The 22604-nt window shown below is 38.0% G+C and overlaps 1 protein-coding gene across 4 annotated transcripts in view; it reads left to right on the top strand.

Moving 5' to 3' along the window:
- GREB1 (growth regulation by estrogen in breast cancer 1) overlaps nt 1–22604 on the top strand; it is an 89382-nt gene that overhangs the window by 49153 nt on the left and 17625 nt on the right. For 3 of the 4 annotated variants that reach the window (XM_017745075.1, XM_017745076.1, XM_008641783.2), the window contains 15 exons: nt 953–1075; nt 1934–2071; nt 2248–2433; nt 2974–3324; nt 4005–4133; nt 5678–5803; nt 6261–6458; nt 6549–6729; nt 8265–8457; nt 9042–9178; nt 10306–10645; nt 12192–12307; nt 12963–13162; nt 14975–15064; nt 17112–17692. In XM_017745075.1, the coding sequence (XP_017600564.1) occupies nt 953–1075; nt 1934–2071; nt 2248–2433; nt 2974–3324; nt 4005–4133; nt 5678–5803; nt 6261–6458; nt 6549–6729; nt 8265–8457; nt 9042–9178; nt 10306–10645; nt 12192–12307; nt 12963–13162; nt 14975–15064; nt 17112–17692 (3089 nt within the window). Of the gene's footprint in view, nt 1–952; nt 1076–1933; nt 2072–2247; nt 2434–2973; nt 3325–4004; nt 4134–5677; nt 5804–6260; nt 6459–6548; nt 6730–8264; nt 8458–9041; nt 9179–10305; nt 10646–12171; nt 12308–12962; nt 13163–14974; nt 15065–17111; nt 17693–22604 lie in introns of those variants that run through there. The other variant, XM_017745077.1, reaches the window with a different exon arrangement.

Here is a 22604-nt window from a genome sequence, read left to right on the forward strand (position 1 = left end):
TGAACAATCTCCTTCTAGATCTGAAGACCTCGGGTTTATCTTTAATTTTAATGAATTTTTCAAAATTAAACCCACACCTTTTTATATAAAATTCTTATTTTGTTTCGAAATTTATGTGGGACTTTTCACCTGGAGATACCACCTTGACAGGGTTAAGCAGTGTTACGACCTCTGTGTAGTCATGTCCAGAAACAGAAATAGCTCAATCCTGCAAGTTTCTGAGCAATTCCAGGAGGACCGTTGACTCTCAATAATTAGAAATACTTGATGTTAGTGGAAGCTCATCTTCCTAGGAGTTTGCAGGAGTGCACAAGAAGACTCAAGAAAATGATGAAAAAATTTAAAGAAATTAGTCATCAGGAGCTCCTGAAAAAACCGTTAAGAAAGTTGTTTTTACAGAAGAAAATGTTGAAGCTATGCATGGGTAGGAGGAAGGTGTAGCAGTAGTTTGATAGGAGTTAATATGGAAAAACATAAAACCAAAGACGGAATCAGCAAGAAGTGGCAAAAATCCTGTAAATGGGGAAATTTTTGAAAAGAAACCCTCAGCAATATTATTTTTCAGTAAGTTCCATGTAACACTGTGTCATGTGTTCAGAAATAAAAGGAGCAAAATGCCCACAGTGTTGACTTCAAAATATTTATACTGTAAAGGATTCTTATTATGTCTCATTACTTACTGTATTATTCTTAGTAGAGAGAAAGCATTGGTGTTAGATAAGTGAAGTTTACGTAGATAATTAAGAGTTCTCTGCACCAAAAATTTCCCAATAATTTAAGCAGGACACAACAAAGTAAAATAAACCACACAAAATTATTATATTCATAGACTTGACCTTTTCTACTACCATACTGATGAATACATTCAGTCTGTCAAAACATACTGAATTACCATGCACAAACCTGAATAAATTTTATTCTGATATTTCTCTGGAACGTTATTCTTATTCAGGCACATTAACAAATTCAGGCCCTCCAAAAAAGCGCCATAAAGGTTGGTCACCAGAATCTCCATCGTCCACTGAAACTTGGAACTTGCAGCTCAATACACAGGCTCCAAACAGAATTAAAAATGGTAAGCTATACGCAAGGTAATGATTTTGTTTGTTTCATTAGAACATGAAAATTATAGGGGGGAAGGAAGTATTATTTTAAAGACACATGCAGATTCATATGAGGGATTTCTCTGTGCTCACCTAGATGCTTTATTTCCTAGATGCTTTTTGAGGCTCTGAGCCTAAGTCTCCTTAGGTTCGAGTCATCAAGTCATTAGCAAATCCCAACAGATGCCTGGGTCCATCTTTAGACACCAAAACACCTTTGGAATATTAAGATTAGTATCATAACTCAGGTCCATAATAACAGTACCATCCATTGTTTCAATCATTTGTCATAATGTTCTTGGCACTTGGATTTTATAGTCTAGAGACAGACAGGAGTGACACGCAGTGAAATAAATACAGTTCCTCCAAAATATTTTCTTTTAATGTACTATTGTTTACATTAAAATTACCATAAAGAAGCTATGGCTGAGCAAACACTGAATCTTACATTTTTCTTTCTTCTTACAGCAATAAAACCATTCTAATGAGTGAAACGAAATGTATCACCCAGAACTCACAAATCATAACTACATGTGCATTGATATCACATAAGAGTCTGTATTCTTGCATTCATACCTGGAACTGTTTATAAACATTTCAAAATCTTTAGATGCATGTGGGATGTCCAATGTTGCAGTGACATAATTAGTCCTCCAAGACTGTTAGCATAATAGTGTGGGTTGTAGTAACAGGTCAAGAGCTGTGTGATGGAGCCATAAAAAGCAGTTAATACTGATAGCAAATGCGGGTATGAGAAGACGCTGAATAACTTTTCTTTGAGGAAATCATTACTAGACCTGACTCCAGTAATAATATGTCTAAAATCTTAGATGGAGGAAGCCTGTCATCTGTACCACATTCTGCTTTGGTGGGACCAGCCTCCTCTCCAATGGTAGGCTCAGGAGAACCAGTCTCAGTTCCGGACAACTTGCTGAAAATCTGTAAAGCAAAACCAGTTATTTTTAAAGGTAAACCCCCCAACCCCACAACAAGGCCTCTTTTTTTTCCAAGAGATGTAAAGATATATTCTACCTCTAAACACTGCTAACACTATCCATTTTAAGAGGTTGACTATTAAAACTGTTTAATGCGTATATGGAAAATGACTAAATTAATGTGATGTTTACATACATTTATTTTGTAGGTCATGGAAACTTCCCATATCTTTGCGGGAACATTAATGATGTGATAGTGAGTCCTTTGTTGTACACCTGTTACAGAAATTCACAGTCTTTATCTAGAGCATATGAACAATACGGTGCATCTACAATACAGCCTATTTCTGAGGAAATGCAGCTCTTACTGACTGTTTACTACCTTGTTCAACTAGGTAAGATTGTTCTACATCCAGAGAGACTACGTTGAATATATTACATGCAGGCAAATGAGAAAGGGAATATTAGGGCAGGACAGTACTAAATATGAGTCTTTGATAACGTGATATTAAACTATTTCATTCATGATTATGGAAAAAAATGAAATAACTAGGTCTTGAAGGCCAGACAGATTGAATTATAAACATACAAGTTTTATTTTCTGCTATCATCTGGGACCTCAGCGATGAAAATTAAAGGAAAAGAGCTGTCATTCACTGTTCTTGCAGACAATCTGTGGTTTAGAAGTAGCATTATGCTGAGACAGGCAGCACTCAACCTCTTAAACATTTCTAATTACTGGTACTCAGGTTCAAATTAGGGCAGCTTTATATGAGTATCACAAAGGCATTTCAAAATGAAAAGTTTGCTTTACGTCTGCTATAGGCAATAGAGTCATGCATGCAGAAATCTGAAGCATGGTTTAAAAAATACATGCTTTTAACTCAACAGTTTTTTAAATTGTTTCATAATATTTCCCTCTTATTTTTTTTTAGCTGCAGACCAGGTCCCTTTGATTGAGGATTTGGAGCAAATATTCATGCGTTCCTGGCGGGAATCACACCTGTCTGAAATCCGTCAGTACCAGCAGGCTGTTCCCCAGGCCTTTCCCCACGTGCCCAGCCAGATCACCCCGGTGACTTCAGCCCAGCTGCCCTGGCTGGCGGGGCTGGCAGCCAGCTCCTGTAATGACAGTGTCCATATCATTGAGTGCAGCTACTCCCTGGCAGAAGGGCTTTCAGAAATGTTTAAGCTACTCATTGAAGGAAAATTAGTAAAGACAAACTATGTGGTGATCATATGTGCCAGTAGAAACCGAGCCATTGATTCCTGCATTGTGATAACAGGTAATAACCCAAGAAAGTATCTCTATGCAAACCAGAGTAATTCAATGCTGTGAGGGATTTGGTTGGAATTCCAGTAAATTGCCTCACAAAACAGAGCAACTAGTAATGATTGGGTTTGGTGAACCCAAGCTGACACTGCACCACTGGGTCTCTCCCCAGCAAACCACATTCTACCTGCGTTGCCCATTTTCTCACCAAAGCCTCTCAGCCGACAAGGCTACAAATAGTGAGTTACAGCACACACAGTGCATAAAGCTCTCCTCCTCTGTGCAACTGGGACATTACTGCAGAGAACCTTTCATTAGCTTCTAAAAGATGATCTTTCAATGTCATTCCCTTCAACAACCTGTTGAGGGTTATGCTCACAATTAAATTATCTGGATGGCCATTCAAAGATTCATTATGATTGTAAGATAATTGGCAATTCCTTTCAATATTATATGGTCTTTTTATATACTGTATCAACAAATATTTTCCAAACTGGGAATGAAATACAAAGAATTACAAAACATGAATCTGTTTTACATGGTGCATATATGTGTCAAAGACATAAAAGACTCATCTCTGCCATTTCTGTATGTGTGGTATTTATTTAGTTGTAAAGTATTTTTGTTATGCCTTAGAACATTTTTAACTTTAGTTTAAAGTGTTTTCAAAATTCCTCTTTTTTTGTCTTTTAGGAAAGTATCAGGCAAGAGTTCTGTCTGAGAGCATGCTCAGTCCTTCAGACTACCAAAAAGAAGTTAACTATCAGCTGGTCACAGGGAAGGTGGAAACTCTGGGGTCCTTCTTTAGCACACTCTGCCCAGGTACCTAACAGGTTGTAAAGAGGCATGTTTCTAAATCCCTGAAACTTTTAAGTCTGAGAAAATAGTCGTGCTCATTTCCTTTCCAGAAGCAAGACACTCTAAGAAATATATGAAAAATGCAGGACAGAGTTGTGAAAGTACACTTGAATTGAGATTCCTCCTAAAAGTGTCAGTTTCTAAAATCCATTGGTTTCATAAAAATAGGCCAGCAAATAGCTGAGCATATTATTCTTAGCTATGTAAATCCATCCTTATGTTATATAAGTCCATATCCATATGAATGTATAAATTCTTTTGCCGTGAGCACAGAATTCATTTAGAGCAGGATAGATCAGAGCTATTTTATGAAAGGTAGGATTTTCCCCTTCTACTTACCCCACTTTGAACTTGATTGTGATGCCTGGGACAGAGAGGAAAATTGCAGAGGGACACAATTACTGGATCGTTTTGTAACTGAGTGTACTGAGGATTACTACTGGCAGGATTATCTGGGGATAGATCAAGCCACATGGAAAGTTAAACTGTATCTCACAACTAGGACAAATGCAGCATATTTGTCACTGTTAATGGGATGTCACAGTCTTCTTTGCCATTCGCATCATGTTGGTAAATAGATCACAAGAAGCTCTCTGTGTCATGCTATTTTGAGTGGTAGCTTAAGGGAATCTCAATTTCCTTAAATCATCTTGTAGTTATGTAGTGTTTATCTTAGTATCTTCAAAGCACAGTTCTCAAAATTAAAGAGAACCATAGAGAATCATAGAGTTCTCTGCTGTTGCTATTGTTTGAGCAGAACAAGTAAATGAGCATCCTAAAAATAGCTGCCACCTATATCCACTGGACTGCACTTCACAGGGCAGGCCCTGGCTTTCTGAGCTCACTGCAGACATGCTCAAACATCTTTTCAAGTGCTGAGAAAATACTAATGCCTGGGTCTGGCATATTGTACTCTCTGCATAGCTTTCATCTGTTAAGTAGGGCCCATGCTCTATAGAAATGGATCTGTTTGCAGATATGCAATACTTTAGTAAAGTATACCTTGCTTGCTTCAGCATTGTGTATAGCTACAAAACTCACGTTTTTGTTTTGGCTGTATTAGAAATTATTTTTCTGTCTCTCAAAAATGTTAGAGTTTTAAAAAAATTTATCAGATTTTTCTCAACTTTCTTGTAATCCTTGTTAGTGAACAGTATGGATCCATGGTCTGAACATAAACTAAGTCAGTTTTACGTCTTTATTGTTGCTGGTTTGCATCAGGGCCTTGAGGCTAGTTTTCTACCACGTTCCATAAATGTCCTAGCTGGTCTGCAGAGATGGTTTATCATTCCCTGGTCTGGTCTTCATTTTATTAGTGATACTCTGTAAAAAAAGATTTCTAAAAATAGAAAATAACAAGAAGGTTCCTGTATAGAACAATCAATAAGCCAAGGGCAGGATAGCTAGCAAACACATAAAAAGTTTTAAAGATCTACAAAACAAAGTCAGTTTGAAATGCAGCTCTTACTAACATGGATGTTTATTCCTGTCTCTCCGCAATTTGATAGAGGGTGACATTGATCTTTTGCTGGAGAAATTTTATCAAGAAAACCAAGGACACATCTCTTCATCACTTTCTGCTTCAGTGAATAAACCAACAGCAGTGAACGGAACTGGAACAGCTGTGTGTACAAGTAAGTAAGGAAGATGTTCTAAAGAGGTAACAGAATAGGATACTGGAGACCAAGTGCTGGGTACACAGTTAGATTCCTCTGGGCAAAGTCCTAGGCTCCTGAAGGCAAAGATCCTGAGGCAAGCAACAACTCACATCTTGGGATATTCAAATTTGCACTGATGAATGTTCTGCTTCATTCCACTGGGTATTACAGTTTTTGAAGCTTTAAGTCTTACTTCTGTGGTAGCAGAATGCTATTGTTCAAATTCACTTTCAGGTCTCAGATACTTATAGGACCAAAAAGTCCAAATACAGAAAGATTTCTTTGCATATTCTATATGGATTTTCATAAATGAACTTCTGTAAATAAGCAAAATACCTTAAAGGGTTAATCAGTCATTCTTTGCCAGACTCTTAACATTTTGCATTAGATTAGACTTTGGGCATGTATCTAAACAGAATTTTGCCTTTTTCAGGTTACGAGATTGAACGACACCAAATTCGTCCATTCCAGCTAGCGGTGGCTCAGAAATTGCTGTCTCATATTTGCTCAATTGCTGACTCCAGCACTCAAAATCTTGATTTGGGTTCCTTCGAGAAAATTGATTTCTTGATTTGTGTTCCACCCTCCGAAGTGACTTATCAACAGACTTTGTTTCATCTCTGGCACTCAGGTGCTCATTAGTTAGCTTTATTTTAGATTTACAGGACATTCTTAGATGTATTCATGTCCAAAAGTACTGACACTTGTTCCATTCTTTTAGGTATTTTATTAGAACTTGGATTAGAAAAGGAACATCTTACAAAGCAGAGAGTGGAACAGTATGTTATGAAACTAGATGCAGAAGCCCAAATTAAATTCAAAGTCTTTTTACAGAACTCTATGCAGAATCCACACACACTGTTTGTCCTAATCCATGATCATGCACACTGGGATCTAATGAGGTAAGAAAGCTGTAACTTGTTTTTAGAGAAATTATTATTATCTGGATTATCTCTCAGGATTTCAGATTTATCCCTTCCTTCATCTTTGTTTGCATCTTTCTGCTAACTCTGTCTCCCCATGCATTTAATAAGCATATTTTAAGGTCCTTCATGACTTATTCTTACCCTGCTTATTATATTGTGCTGCAGTGGAACATTGCAGCTTTTTTTGATCCCTATTCTTATCTACTTTCAGCCACAGCTATTGGTTTTTTTGGCTGTTTGTCATTTGTTCAGGGGAAAGCTTCCTGTGAAAGTACACAGAGCTCATCATCCTCTGTTAGTGTCCTCTGGGCTGTAAAACTTGCAAAACCCTGACCCAGGGAGTAGACAATGAGTGGCCAACCATGCTGCCTATTTTTTTTTACTGACTGGAAATTTTCTAGCTTTTTTCTATCCAAAATCACTGATTTGTAAGAATTGAAAGCTTCTGTAGATTCATCGTGATGCCAGGTAGAGTTCTGAGGAAAAGAGAGAAGTTTCTGTCCGGTGTTTACCAAGTTCCCCATCAGCTCACTTGCATAACTCATTGCTTCCCTCACAGAGCTCTGTTTCCATAGCTTCTCAACAACCCACCTGCTGAGAAGTGGGGCTGCTTTTGCTGTCTGGTTCTGAGGCTCTTGGGGAGGTTGGAAAACATTCTGAATTCCAAAAACACCAACATATTCCAACTTTGGGATCATGGTAGTGTTTCTGAAACCAAAAACTGTGGAATCTTGCTTGTGAATGAAGTGAGAAGGTCTTGTCTTTTACACTGGTTGAGAATGATGACGTTCAATGAAACTTTGCACCTGAGGGTTTCCTGTTCAACTCCCCTGTCTTAGGAACTTACATGGTCTTTTACAGCTGTCCCAGCCTTTGAGGCATTTATTCATATAACATCCTTGAGTGGTAGGGAAGTACCTGTATTGCTGCTTAACCCTAATAAGCTATGTTTTATATCTAATAAAGATACATAGGCAGGTAAATGCCCAAAATTAAATAGCATGAATTTGGACTGAAATTTTGCACAGGAGCAAGGAACTGACTGTCAGTATTCTGTGATACTGGGATTTGCCCTAAGAATAACTATTTTCTTTTTCTCTCTTTTTCTGTCATACTGACTTGCCATCTGTACTTTTCTAGCTTGATTTTTGTAGGTTAGAATCATGTTTTGTTAAGATGATCTAACAATTTGACCAGAGTTACTACAGGACTATGTGTCTATTGGTAACTGTCACATCAAGTTCCTTTCATCCTTTATCTCTCATACTCTGGTAGCTGCAAGGGATTGGTAATTTGCTAGCTAGAGAGCTTATTAGGCTCACAGAAATTTTTACTTGCAGTGAAATAATTTGCATTTCTTTTCCCATCCTTCTGTGCAACAATTTCAGGGTAAAAGAAGAGTCCTAAGTTCCTTTAACTTTGATTTCACATGCAGGTTTAAGCTATTTCACTGACACAAATGTTCCCTTTTGCCGATCACTTTGGAGAGTTTTGGGTTTCTTTTTTTGCAGTGCCATGCATAGTCTTTATCCTCAAACAGAGCTGTCGACAGGACTTGTTGATAGATTGTTGAACTGCAGGGAGGTGAAAGAGGCACCCAATATTGTGACCCTCCATGTGACTTCCTTCCCCTATGCACTGCAGACACAGCATACTCATATCAGCCCTTACAATGAGATCCACTGGCCTTCTTCATACAGCAATGTAAGATGGATGCTTTGAGGTGCTTTTGTGAACTTTTCATAAGTTATTTTCCATTTATGTAGTCGATAAAACTGTGAAGTCCCCATGATTTTTGTAAACAAGAATGAAGTTTGAATAACATCTTGTTCAGTCTGTGGCAAGTTCATTTTTCCTTTGCTTATCCTTTTGAGCTTTTTTTCTTTATTCCTTTTATATATCCCATAAACCTTAGTAGCTCTGCTAAAAATCTGTGGGCTACATAAATGGAAATCGTCTTCAGTTCTGTCTCTAGTGCATTACTGCATAAATATATGTACATACATGGATTTTCATCATATGTGTGCATATTTATTCCATAGAGCTGGTCTGTCTGTGTATATGTATATGTGGGGAGAGAGAAAGGAATGAGGAAAATTGGGTCAAACTTTCATTCTCTCAAAAAAACTAATTCTATTTCTTTCTCTTCTTTTTCTAATATGTCTGAGTAGATGTATGTTTATTAGAGAATGTGATTGTATGTATATCAAGATACCAACAGTTAATCACTTGTAGATCAGTTATTGATAGACTTTACCCTTCTATTTTTATTGCTTCATTTGCTTTAGGGTGTAGATTTATACCATGAAAACAAGAAATACTTTGGACTGTCAGAATTCATTGAATCCACCCTCTCTGGCCATAGTATTCCACTGCTTCGGTACGACAGCTCTTTTGAAGCAATGGTCATGGCTTTGGGAAAGAGGTATGGGGCCCTCCTTTGTTTAACATGGGAAACTTAGGAAGTCCTTTTTAGGGCCTTGCGTTGTTAGCTAGAAGCCCAGTTTTTTTGGTTTTTTTGTTTTGGTTCTCACTGTCCTACACATCATTTACATATGCAAGGCATACCACCTGTTCGTATTTTCTCCTATCTATTTAATATATACGGGGCCTGCAGTGGCATCAGTCAAGGCTGTCTTTTACTATGAGCATGCACACTGCTTAGGCCAATTTACAGTGTGCTCTTGTAACCTGTAACTACCTCTATATTATAATAATCTAACATTGCATCATCACATAATTTTAACTGTGTTATTACTTTTGTCCAATATTATCACTTGCTGACCCTGGCTGATTTTGATGTATAGAGTTTGTGTATACTGCACTTGGAACACAATGAGAAGTTAAACATACCACTGTGGTAGGTACACATAAATAAAAAAAAAAAAATTCTGAGCAATCCATAGTCATTTTTTTGAGCAAGCCATAGCAAGCACTCTTTTTACTGTGCACCTGGTTTTCATTTCTGTGAAAATCAGAAAACAGGAAGCTATTGGATATCCATGGATCTCCTTTCCATAGACTGGGAATGGAGACAGGTGTAGCTGGGCTTGGGAAGTTGGAGTGCTTATTGGTTGCTGCCTACATATTCAGTCCTCTTGAACACAAGAGTAAGTTAGTTCAGGGCTTCAGTAGGAAAACAAGGAAACACCCCATCTCTCTCTGCCCCTTAAGAATAACACACAGTGAAGAATTCTATTCTTACTGATAAGAGAATATTATTTTGATTGATGTTATTACTGAGTGCCTCAGCTAGTATTCTGTGATGAATTTTGTAACAGCAGTAAGGTATGGATAACCTAAAGTGATGTAACCTTACTGGACTACTTGCTTAGTAAATCTTTACTAAGAAAAATGGAGAGACAACATCAGTTCTGATTGTGAAATGATGCCTTGCAAATACTGTACAATTGCAATTGGTGAGATTCTGTTGTATAGTAGATATGAAAGATTCTTTACAGGAGAAAATCCTGAGGTTACTATATTTTGTAAAAAATAGCTTTTTTACTTCAGCCTTTAAAACTTCACTCTTTAATTCACTGTTTATTTCAGGTTCCCCAGATTACACAGTGCAGTGATAAGGACTTTTGTCCTCATCCAACACTACTCTGCAGCTATGATGGCAGTGTGTGGTCTTTCTCAGATGAAGAACTACACCTCAGTTGAAACTCTGGAAATTACCCAAAATCTAATAAACTCTTCAAGACAATGTCCTAGTGGCCATGGCCTCATGGTAGTGTTGAGAATTCCATGTATCCCGCTGGCTGCAGTGGCATATGAGCGTCTGTATAATGTAAGGGAAAGACTAGCCCTTGAAGATAACTTTGAAATAATCTTGGGAAATCCTAATTCCGGGATCACAATCGGGAAGCACTTTGTGGAGCAACTAAAGGTAAATTGTGGAATGGCATATGCTGGGAAGCTTCATTAGATGGGTAGGTGGGGAGACTTTACTGGTGAGAGTTATGGTCATGAGCTGAAGCGTGGAGTCTTATAGTAAAAACAAAAACTGCCATGAGGAACATGACTTTTACGTTTCAGGTATGCTGCCTGTGACACCTCTCCTCTCCTGCCTGTGGTCAATGAAGTATTAACTAATATGGTTAGCACTTGACTTCCAGTAGCAACCCTCAGAAACAGTTGAAATGCTTTTATCTAAAGAGACTATGAGAAATACATTAAAAAGCCAAATAAAACATTCAGTTTTAGCTGAATTTTCTCACAAAAACATCACAATGCAAAAAAGAGATTTTAATCAGTGACCAGTTCAGAGTTACATTATTCTTGTCACCAGAAAGTGGCAAGAAGACCGATTTACCTACTGATCAGTGATGGTAGTTATGGATCCTAAAGCACCCTGGTGTTCACAGCTCAGGATTTTATGCTTTCTGAACCATGTTTTGGTTTATGGATTAATATATATCCTTTAAGTCCAGAGTCATGGGTCACCTGTTTAAAAAAAGCCTCCTTTGCTCTTCATAGAATTACCATTATCTGGTTGCCAAAGCAAAGATGTTTCCATTCTAGAATGTTGTAATAGATATATATGGTACCCTGTTTATTCTGTTTGAGTATACATGTTAGGTGAAGTAATTTGAGATCCCAGGCCTAATGCTGATCTTATTCTGCTATTAATTAGGCATAGCTTACTCTGAAAAATCAGTATTAGTTCTGAATCACATTCTGATTATGTTGTCTGACATGTATAGTAGGGGAACATGTACAGCTGTCAGAGGCCAAGTTGTTGGACTGTTGATCCTACCATAGATACTCCTTATCTGTAGGTCAGTCTTACAGCAAAAAGGACTGACTGGTGTGAGTAAAGCAATATAGCCTGATGCAAAACAGTCAAACAATAGATAGAGTTGTCAGATTTCTCATAAAGTTACCAGGAAAACCGATAGCTTATGGGGAGAGTGGGAGACTCCATAGGGTTGTAAATGGGGACAGTGCTGTGTGTTGAACACTTCCAACTTTCTCCTGTTCCTCTAAGGTGAAAAAGTCTCATTTCTAGATTATTTTCTTCCTTGGACTCAGACATCCATATATTATCTGCCTCAAGAAGTCTCTGTACTCTCTTCTCTCCCCCAAAACTCCTGCTCAGCTTTACTCTCTGTTGTGCCATATTTGCCATATGCCCTGGTCTCAGTGCTGCCTATGCAGCTTGGAAGCTGGGAGCCTTTTCAGGCTGGAACATACTGTCCCAATGTCCTCAGACTAACAGCAGGCAGATTGCTGCCTGTAAGGCTCTAGGAACTGTGAGATCTATCTGTGTTGAATTTGGCTCTGCTGTGGGGCTTCTCTTCCACTGTACAAGTGGATTATTATAATGGGTGATAAAAGTATGTCTTTCTGTCTTTTTATTTGATATAGATATATCTCAAATGGATATATATATGTCCAACATATATCCAACAGGGTTTCTCTACCTTATACAGATCTGGCAGAAAATTGAAGATGTAGATTGGAGGCCACAGACCTATTTGGAATTGGAAGGTTTGCCTTGCATATTAATATTTAGTGGGATGGATCCACAAGGGGAGTCTTTGCCACGGTAAGAAGATTCACTCTTTTCTCAGTGGCATTTTTTTATCCATTGCTTATCAAATAGCTAAAGATTAACTGTGTGATTACTTGTGTGAGAGGAAAACAGATTTCAGTGTCGAGGCATTTCTTTGCCATTTTGGGGGCGATTTTTATATCATAAATACAAACTCCATATTATTGATAATAAATTTCTGTTTATAGCAAGGTGTAAATAGCTCCAAAAATATTATGAGAGTTATCCCAGTTTAGAGGAAAGAATGGGTATGTTAAAAAAAGAAGTATAGCTGCTTAGGTTTCTTAGGGTAGCTGAGAAATCTGCATGTGTGGATGAATCCAGGATGTGTGGAGAGATCAGTGCCTTCTGGAATGGCAGCTGGAAGCCAGACAGGATGCCCTGGAGCACTAAATGGTTTTGTATGTTCAACTGAATCGTGTTCTGTGTGTTAGGTTTAGAATCCAAATGATTATTCTTTTTCTTATGCTGATGCTAATGTTCAGTGCAGTAGGAAAAGTGTATGCACCAGGGTGGTAATCTTATTAAGCACAAAATACTGTGGTTTATCTTGTCTGTTGTTGAAATTCCCCATTGGCTGTGTTTCTAAAAGAGATAAGGCAGTAGATTACAGTAAGTTTTCATCCTAGCTCCTCCTGTTTCTCTCCAGATCACTGAGATACTGTGACCTACGTTTAATAAATTCATCTTCTTTGGTAAGGACAACCCTGGAGCAGGAACTTGGTTTGGCAGCATACTTTGTGAGCTCAGAAATTCACACAGAGAAAGCAGTTGTGAATGATGTGTTAGAAAGTGACCCAGAGAAACTAAGCAGTACTGACAATGAAGATGAAGAAATAGCGACAGAAGGTATTATTTATTACTGGTAATAAAAGAAGCTGTAAAATGATTGAAAATGATTAGCAAAAGCACAAATGTATGGGTGAGGGTTTCTCACTTTAGTCTTACTGAGTGAGCTCTGCTCCTTAGTTCTGTTTCATCTCATAGAACCTGTGTTCTCTCGCCCTGCCTGCCTGGGACTGCTGCTGCTGATGCATTTTAACTTCTTGCAGTTTTACTGCTGCATTTGTTACCTCTCTCTGTTTTCTGGCTCCCTCCTGTGTTCCTCCTTTTCCCTGTATATTCTAGCAGCCACAAAGTAGAGCTCGAGTAGGAACACCCGGTGACACTCACTGTTCAGAGGACCCTCTGCACTCTCCCTGCCCAGCAGGGAAGGGTGTGATTTGCTGTCTGAGAAGCAGCAAGTGAATCCCCACCCTCAGGGCTGTGGCAGCTCCAACTAAACTGTCCCTGACTGATGCTATCAAACCTGTGCTTACAGTGATGTCGGTGATAAAGATTCCTTCCAAGGAAACTGTATATACTGCAGCTGAGTAGTCTCTAGTTTGTCAGGTGTTAAATAGGATGGATAGAAAATCTATCTCAACATAGAAACTTCTGAGTTCTCCTTGAAAATGCCCATGACTTCAAATTGACAGTGTAGAGTTGGTGAATTCATCATTTCTTAAGAAAGCAATTAAGAACATACAAATGTGTAAAAAACCAACAAAAATACTTCACCCAGGAACAATTGCTTTTTGAGTGTTTTTTTTTGAGTTATAATTGATGGGCATTATCATTTATTTATTAGTTCTTTACACTTTTCTTTACTGTCTATTGTCCCTGAGGAAAACAAGGGATTTTTATCCCTGTAAACTATTTAAATCTCAAACAACTTGCCTTCATTTCCTTTTCTATACTTTGAGGAGGAAGAAAGCCAATTACTGTTCACCTAAGAAGTTCTTACTCACTGAAAATGATAGCAGAACAAGCCGAACAAAAATACTTTCTTTAATCCAATATGTACTCTTCATAGAGGAATGAAATACCTGAGGTCATATTCAAACTGTGTTCAACAGATGCCTGCTTCAGATGTGATGAGTACTTCTTGTGATGAGTAATTCTGTCAATGTAGTTGAAGCATGCTGAGATTATATGTGATCTGAGTCAAATGGGCTCCTAAGTTGTCTAATGCTGCTCTCCTAGTCCATGAAGTATGGTATGATCATCCAGAGTCCAATTCTATGTGAGAGTCTATCTATGTGAGATAGACTTACAGTCTATGTTTTCTGATGGCAGTGCTTATGTCTCAGTTTATCATGTTAAAATTGTACAGAAACAAACATTTTAACTTAGAAGCCTGGGCTAGGAATCTCAAGTGAATGGCCTTGATGGCCATCCAAATATGGATTTTCATTACCAAAAGCTGAGATATAATCTGGCCATAAAGCTGTGTGGGGTGGGAGGTAATTTCATAACATATTGACAAAAATAGAGCTTGTTGCCTGCTGCTTTCCCTGACACTGGCTTAGTGAGGAATGTAAGACATGGGTCAGAAGAGAAATTGTGGTTGAGACAGGCCTAGATATTACCAGCTCCTGGTTGCAGCACTGATTTTTGTGAAGCTATTGCAGCTCAGTGTGTGTAAATTAGACCGTAGGCTGATCCAATATTGTGTGGTAGGAACAGATACTCTCCATGCTGAAAACAGTGTCAGGATGAGGACAAACCCCACACAAACCCTTGTGTACATTTCCTTACTTTGACAATATAGCTGTGACTTGCGGGCTTACCTAAATTATATTTTGATTTTGTTTTCCCTTACTATCATTCATGAAACAGGTTCTACTTCAGAAAAGAGAAGTCCTATGAAAAGAGAAAGATCATGTTCCCATGACTCTGCATCTTCATCTCTCTCTTCAAAAGCTTCCAGTAAGACCATAAGATCATCTCTGTTAATTTAAGTTTAGGACATAAGAGAGACCTTAGCTTATTAGATAAATAATAAAAGGCATAAATCCCTAAGGTTTTGATAAGGCCGATTTTAATGGGATCACTTTAGATGACTAAAAAAAGTAAGAATTAGACTTCTGAAATATAGAAAATTGGATATTTTCTTGCTTGAAAAATTATCATGTGATGGGGTGCATAAACTAGGTGCTTCTTTATTATGTGACACTGAGGTATAAATCCTCGGTTAGTACTGTGATGGCTGTGTGTGTTCACTGAAGCTATGACAATTTATGAAAAAAGAAACATGCTTCACATTTAATTTTTTTTTTTAATAAAGGGAAGAAAAAGCATGCTCCTTCTCATTGGTATTTTTAACTTTTTGGTTTTGCTCTAAAATGTTCGCTCATTAATTTTACACTGTTTGGAAGCTCTTTTTGAGGTGGATAACTTTTTAAACAGTTTCTTTTTAATCTGCACACTGACGTAGAAAGCATGAGGGAATGTTGAGAACTACTACAACTCTTTTGTCTGATAACTTTATTTGCTTTTAATGTAGATAATATTAAGAGGAAACTTGAAAAATAAGGAATATAAATTGTGCCATAACTTCCTAAAAGTTGCAATGTCATGAAGCTTTTTAAAACATACTGGTTTTTTGTCAGTGACAGTAAATTCTTTTTGATCTTGTTGTTTGCAACATGGTGACATGCATAATTGGGCTGTGATTTCTACAGGCACAGTGGTGGTTACAAAAAGGAAAAACATCTTGAAAACTTTGGATAAGCTTCATCACTTTTATTTTCAAAATGTTTTTTCTTCCTTGAAGTTGGGCTGCTCATAATTCTTACAGTGTCCGTGTGGCCTGCCCATGGCTCTGTGCCCTCAGTTTATCTGTGGTTAAAGAAATCTTTTTCCTTTCTTTTTTTTTCCATGACCTTGGATACTGGTATTTTGAGGGATGTCACAGTGTTGTTACTTGCATGGTTACACCAGTCATGGTGCTGGTGATACTTTTGTATTTATTGCTAATGGTTTTTACTGACTACTTTAGATTAATAGACAGTTAGAGGATATCTTACTATTTCTTGAAATCAAGAGAAATTACTGACTTTTGTTTGTTCAAAATGTGGGGGTTTTTTTGTGAGCCAGGACAGTTGTTTTCACCATGAGAGGAAATCTGGTTTAATCTATGGTCAGTCTTAGGGAGATATTTCTAATACCTTGTCTAGTCTGATTCCACAAGCAGTTCTCAGTCTACTTTGAAGACTGTGAACTAGTTGTGTATCCTCTTTCACTAAGCATTAAAGATGCTCAGAACCACTTAACATGTATTAAACTTTCAAGAAATCTTTATAGTTAAAATATATAGGGTAAAAATATACAGCTTTCAGAAAATCAGCAATTGTCTGTGAGGTGTATTTACATCACATATTCACGGCCAACATTCATGAGTTCAATATGTTCTCTGAGCTGACCCAAAGCTGTATGAATGCACTAATGCATTATGTAGCACCAGGGACTTGATAGCTGCCAGGTTTTATTAGATCAGCCTAAGTGCTGCAGTGACACACACATGGGTGGCACAGCAGAGCTGACTCAGAGTACTATTTTTAGATGTCAGTCTGTGTAGACTTGTGTGGTGTGATGGGGTAATAGCCTTGAAATACTTATTTTCTTTAATTCATTTTAACAATGGTTTCAGCAATTTTGTATTTGTCTTGAGTGATTAAATTATCTGGTGAACACTTTAAGCAAGGAATGTATGAAGGAAACAGAGGATAGGACAATCACTGACATCTTTCCTATGCATTTCAGTACTTTAAAAGCCACTTTCTGCATTGAAATGAATACTCCAAACTAGTTCCATTATGGCTTCCTGTATGAGGAAAGTCAAAGCAAGAAGAGGAGCAAGATTGCAGTGTTTGCTGGACGATGTATCGAGATAATTATTTGCTGTGTTTTGTTTAACTGCGGCCTTGACTAGCAGAGATATTTGCACTGTGTTGAAATATAAATTTTGTTTTAGTTACAGCATTCTGCACTGAGTCATCTTCTCCCCAGGCCCTAAGCAACAGCACGGAAGAAACTACAAACAACTATGAAAGGCAGAAGCAGAAAGTAGACAAGGGGGCACAAACAACAATCAGCAAACACTTGCCACCAGTAACTGAACAGATGGATATGAAACAAAACATAAAAAGTGCCCAAGTCTCCATCACCTCATCATCCTCCTCACCTTTCTCCTCCTCTTCTTCCTCCTCTGCACCTACTCATAACTCCTTCATCCTACAGACTTCTCAATGCTCCATGACCAAAGCATCAAAACAGCCTCCCATAGTTTTCCTGCCCAAACTGGTTTATGACATTATTACTTCTACAGACAGCAGTGGACTTCCCAAATCCTCTTCCCTCTTGCCTTACCATTCTGTCATGTGGGCAAGTTCTTTTCGTCCTCTTATGAGTAAGATGATGACGTGCACAGAGCAGTCTCTATACTACCGCCAATGGACAGTTCCCAAGCCAGTCCATATGGACTACAACAACAGAAATGAGGGCAGAATGGACACCTTTCACCCAAGGAGGCTGCTGCTCAGTGGGCCACCACAGGTGTGTAAAAAGAACAAGGTATTATCATTGATTTATTTTGTTTGATTTTATCATAATCTCAGAAAAAAAATTTAGTTATTATTATTCATACTTGAAGGGGTGTTTTTTTGTGGAGCGTAAATTACTTGTATTTTATTTCCTAATCCCTTCTAATAAGAAATATCTTCCTTTCTTTACTGTTAGCCTGAGTTCCAATACAGAGAAGCTGCAGCAATGTTCATTTTCTGTCAGTCTCTCTCCATTAAAATGTTTTAAAGATAGTTTGCTCAAGAGATAGATTTAATTTATAATTTCAGTTGGTTAAAGTTGAATATGCATTTACATTTTAAATAAAGATCAAAGATCTTAACCAAGCCACTTTCTTATGATCAATCTGAAAGCAACTGGGACTTTATAAAGTTATTTTGTTCCCTTTGCACAGCAGACAGAAATAGAAGCTGTTGTAAATAATACATGCAAGAAGGCCAGTTCAAAGTAGCAGAACCATATTAACAAGATGAGTAGCTGATCCAGGAGTTTTTAAATTATTTTGAAAAGATATATGGAAATGGGTCTAGTTCTAAGAAGTTAATTCTCATCTTAATTCTCTAGGAATGTTTAGCACTTATCCTGAGCAAGGTATCTCCTAGTTAAGTGCACATTGCAGGCTAAAGGTAGTATTGTGCCTCTCATGTTTTACTGATGTATGAAGCAACAAGATAGGAAGAGGCCCTGTGCCTACTGAGAGCAGATACATTTCTTGTGAACCTCAGAAGTCGAACGGGATAAGTGCAAACCAAGACAAAGATATTTCCAGTATTGTAACATCAACCCAAAGAATAATATTAACCTTCCACATGGACTTAACACTTCCTGCATCAAGAAGCATAGGCAGAAATGAAAACAATTATTAAACAGCTCATGGATGAATGTTGGTAACATGTCAGACAAAGTATAAGACTGCCAGAGTAGTATCTTCAAAAGAATTAGGAAGTACTTGTTTTCTTTATCTGGAAGCAATTCCTGTACTAAAATTTAAATCAGGAAGCAATTTTCTGGTTAAAATTAAAAATACTAATTCAACAGAGGAAGAAAACTGGGCACATTAGTGAATCAAAATTATAATTCTCACTATCAGGGTTATTAGTAATAAAATATGCTCACCCTTCTCTCACAGAGACATTTTACCCTACGCACTGGTCAAAATGTTTTGTTGGAAGACTTGATATGTTTTACAAGGACAGTTACGTACATTAGAAGGCAATAAATGCATTATTTTTACAATAGACTTTAGAAAATGCAGGAAAAACTGGAGCGGTATAGAATAATTTATCTGTAAATTAGCTCGTGTCATGGAAGTGAAGCCATTGGTTAGTGAGTATAATTTAATATGCATCACAATGAGCAATATGCATCATATCTATGACTTGATGTCTAGTCCCTGGTGCACCCAAGCAAGTGCCTATACAGAATTCTAAATTCACTCAAATATTTTTTCTTCAGAACATTCATCTTGAAGTTCCCCAAACTGCAAATCAAGGTTTCATATGTTTGTTTTTTAACTGGATTTTATAATTTAGAGCTAGCATTTTCCTGAAGCGTGGAACCTGTTGGTGAGCACAGCTCAGTCCTGTGGCACCACATCCAGGGAATGAAGCAAGCACGTCTTGAGACACTTCCTGAAGAAGAAAACTGCTGCCCATATTATTACTCTACTTTTATTAAAATCTTATTACAATGGGTGTATATACCATTCAGCTTATGTAATAAAAATATTAGGGAAATACTTAATACATCTATTACTAGCTGTGTTTTAGAAGAATGTAGCATGTGGAAACAAGGAGAAGAGCCATCAACATTTGACCAACTGCCTGTGGATCATCAGCATGTTTTCTGCAAATCAGCATTGATTCACAGGCCACAGTTTGAAAACCACTATCATGGTATGTGAAGAACTGTCTCACCTGGAAATTAAAACAGAAAAGCCTCATGGAATTATTTCCCCTTTTGCCGTATTTCTCCAAAAGTGAAGCCTGAAATTGGATGATACTTTATACCAACATGTAAGAATAATAAAGTGCTTCTAGTCCTGGTGTCCAGCATATGGAACAAGTTAAAAAGGGAAGCTCATTACTGCTGCACCTTCTACAACAGCACTTTTGGATGTCATTCCATGAATGCATAGAAGCACACATGCAATTTATCTGACTGGAATGTTCTCTCTCAGATTCTTAGTTGGTTTGCACTCTATCCATGATATCTATAGCAAGCAGGGTTCAGAGGTCAAAATCTTTGGAGAGTTTTCCCCTCCTCTGTGGTAATATATGTCTTTGCTGCAAAAACTAGACCTTTATACCTCGAATTTTCTGCAGAGAATTTGAATTCATATTCCTTCCTCTTACTACAGCTACACTCTTCATGAATGAAGAGCTGCAGGGTATGCATATTCTTAGTATTTTATGGGTCAAATAATCTCTGGCACTAAGGATGAAAATACAAACAAAACCCCTAAATCTCTGCAGGCCCCAAATTCCTTGGTTATCATCAGTTTTTACAAGATTTGAGATTTTCGTTTCTTAGTCTTCTGGGATTTTCTTCTTCCAAGTCCGATTCTTCAGACTTCTGTCTTCCAGTGTCAGGTAGACAGGAACAAATTAGAGTAATACTTCCATTATTTGGGAATATTGCCCCCCAAGTGCCTTATCTTACAAAGCACTGAGCACTGCCACATATCTGAGGAACCTTTTTCTGGAAAGTAGAGCTGTTTGTCATAGCAGCACGTCTCATGTACATTTTGTTTCAGGAATTGTAAAAATGCAGCCCAGTTTTAGGTTCCTTCAGTCTTTTAATCTGTTTGCAACTTTGGCATCCAGAGCAAAGACAGGATATGGGGAAAAGCACCTTGCTCAGAGTACTTCCTTACCAGTTGTTGTCACTGTTAGTATATCATGCTTAGCCCAGAGTCACTAGTTAGGATCAGCACAGCATTGTGCTTGGCTTCCCTAAAGCCATATAAAACTGCAGACCACTCAGGTATCCACCTTAAAATTTCTTTTCAGATCTCCTATTTGTTGCAGTTGGGAGATAGAGGATGGGCAGATGCGGGGCTTTATGCTTAAAGGTGTGCATATCCTGCTTGCAGGATCTCTTTGCAGCTACTTCCAGTCCACAAACTTCTGGAAAAAGGGTTAATGACAGATGGGACAGGGGCTCTTTGGAGAGATGTGGAAGTTGTGTTTATTGACAGCTATTCAGTATTTTCAAACAAAGAAAGACTCTCTGTGCTACTGATGCCATGATGATTTTTCGCCTTTTATTTTATACCCCTGTTATACCTTTTTACAACTTCTGTATTCTTAGTGCTTGTACTAGTTTGAAAACAAACCAGTGGGAGGCACCAAGTCAGAATAACAATTTAATGGAAATTAAAGAAAAGGGGGGAAAAAAAAGGTAAAAGAAAACACTGTCAAACTGACAGAGTCAAGGTACAACCTGACACCCTGTTAGGCAGGGTGGTGGTAGCAGTCTGGTAGAATGGTGGCTGCAGTCCTCTGAAGCAGTGATCCTGTAGCAAAAGAGTCTGCTCTTCCTCAGGAAGTCCAATGCTGGCTGTGTAGCTCCTGTCCTCTGGAAATCCAGTGGGAAGCCCAGCTCCCGAGGATGGTAATAGAATACACTGGAACCCAGGACAGTGCTTTTTGCCTACATTCTTGGATTTGTTTGTTCAGCTAGGAGACTAAACATTTTAGAAGCTTTGTAGCTAGGGATCAGTGTGCCCCAGACCCCAAGGTCCTCTCCAGACCACATTCTGTAAACCAAGATAGAACCATCCAGGGGAAGGTTCCTTGGGGAGGGGGGCTCACTTGAGCCTCTCACTGGGGAATCTTTGATAGATATGCTGATTAGTAAGACCTATAATGATATACCAGATCTTTTGGGAGTGGGCATTGTAGTGTGCATTTCAGTGCATTCAACCTGGATGTGTGCACCTAAGGATCCTTAAAATAAATACCAAGGTAAAATCCCTTTTTCCCTTCTAACCGTGTTTGACTCTTGATTTTAAGAACAGGAAAAGGCATCACTATTCTGTTTTGCCTAGAGATGGTACACATAAAAAGCAGTGTGATTAATTTTGAAGGTGCATTTCGCTATCTGGGCATGCTACAAATTCACTTGTTCAAGATTCTTCCCTTCTGGAGTAAATGCTGATTGTAAAAGAGAAGTCATTCTTTTCTCAATTAAAAAAAAAAAAATCTTCTCAAAATTACCTGGAAAAGGTGTTCTCTCTTTCACCAATTCATTTCGTGAGCAGCAAACACAAGCAAATCTGCTAGTGGAGTCCAAATATGAATGCTACATGTGCTCAGCCCAATCTCTGTCCTGGCAGGGAAACATTCTGAAAACACGGAGAGAGAGATTGCTGAAAGTTCCCAACAGCTTTTTACATACAGCATTGCTCATATCTAGCAGTTCCTAAAGCTCACAGTACTGAATTGGAAACTTTTAATGTGCCAGATAATGAGATTGGGTAAGGTCTGATGCATGCAGTAATGTAAGTACATGTGTTTCAGTTTAGTGGTGTAGCACTTGTCATCCTGTGGTTTCCAGCATTTTTGACTCATGACCCTACAGCTTTGTGTACACTTGAGCCAGTTGACTGATGCTTTTCATCTCAGCACCGCGTAGCAGTATCCTCATCATTCCAACATTGTGGAAAACCATTGGCAAAGACTGGTCCCCAAGGAAAGAAAAAAAGATGAGTTGAATAGAATAAAATTTTCATGCATATCAAAAGGAAAAAGTAAGGTTTTCAGCCTGTTGTTCTGTTGACAATTCTAAGGATATACTTCAAACAGATTAAGAATCAATTTTTATATAGATATCTGATATCAAGGAGACACGTGTTGCAGTGGGGTCTCCTGCAACATGCATT

Source organism: Corvus brachyrhynchos, unplaced genomic scaffold (assembly GCF_000691975.1).
Source record: "Corvus brachyrhynchos isolate BGI_N302 unplaced genomic scaffold, ASM69197v1 scaffold116, whole genome shotgun sequence".
NCBI classification, from domain to species: Eukaryota; Metazoa; Chordata; class Aves; order Passeriformes; family Corvidae; genus Corvus; species Corvus brachyrhynchos.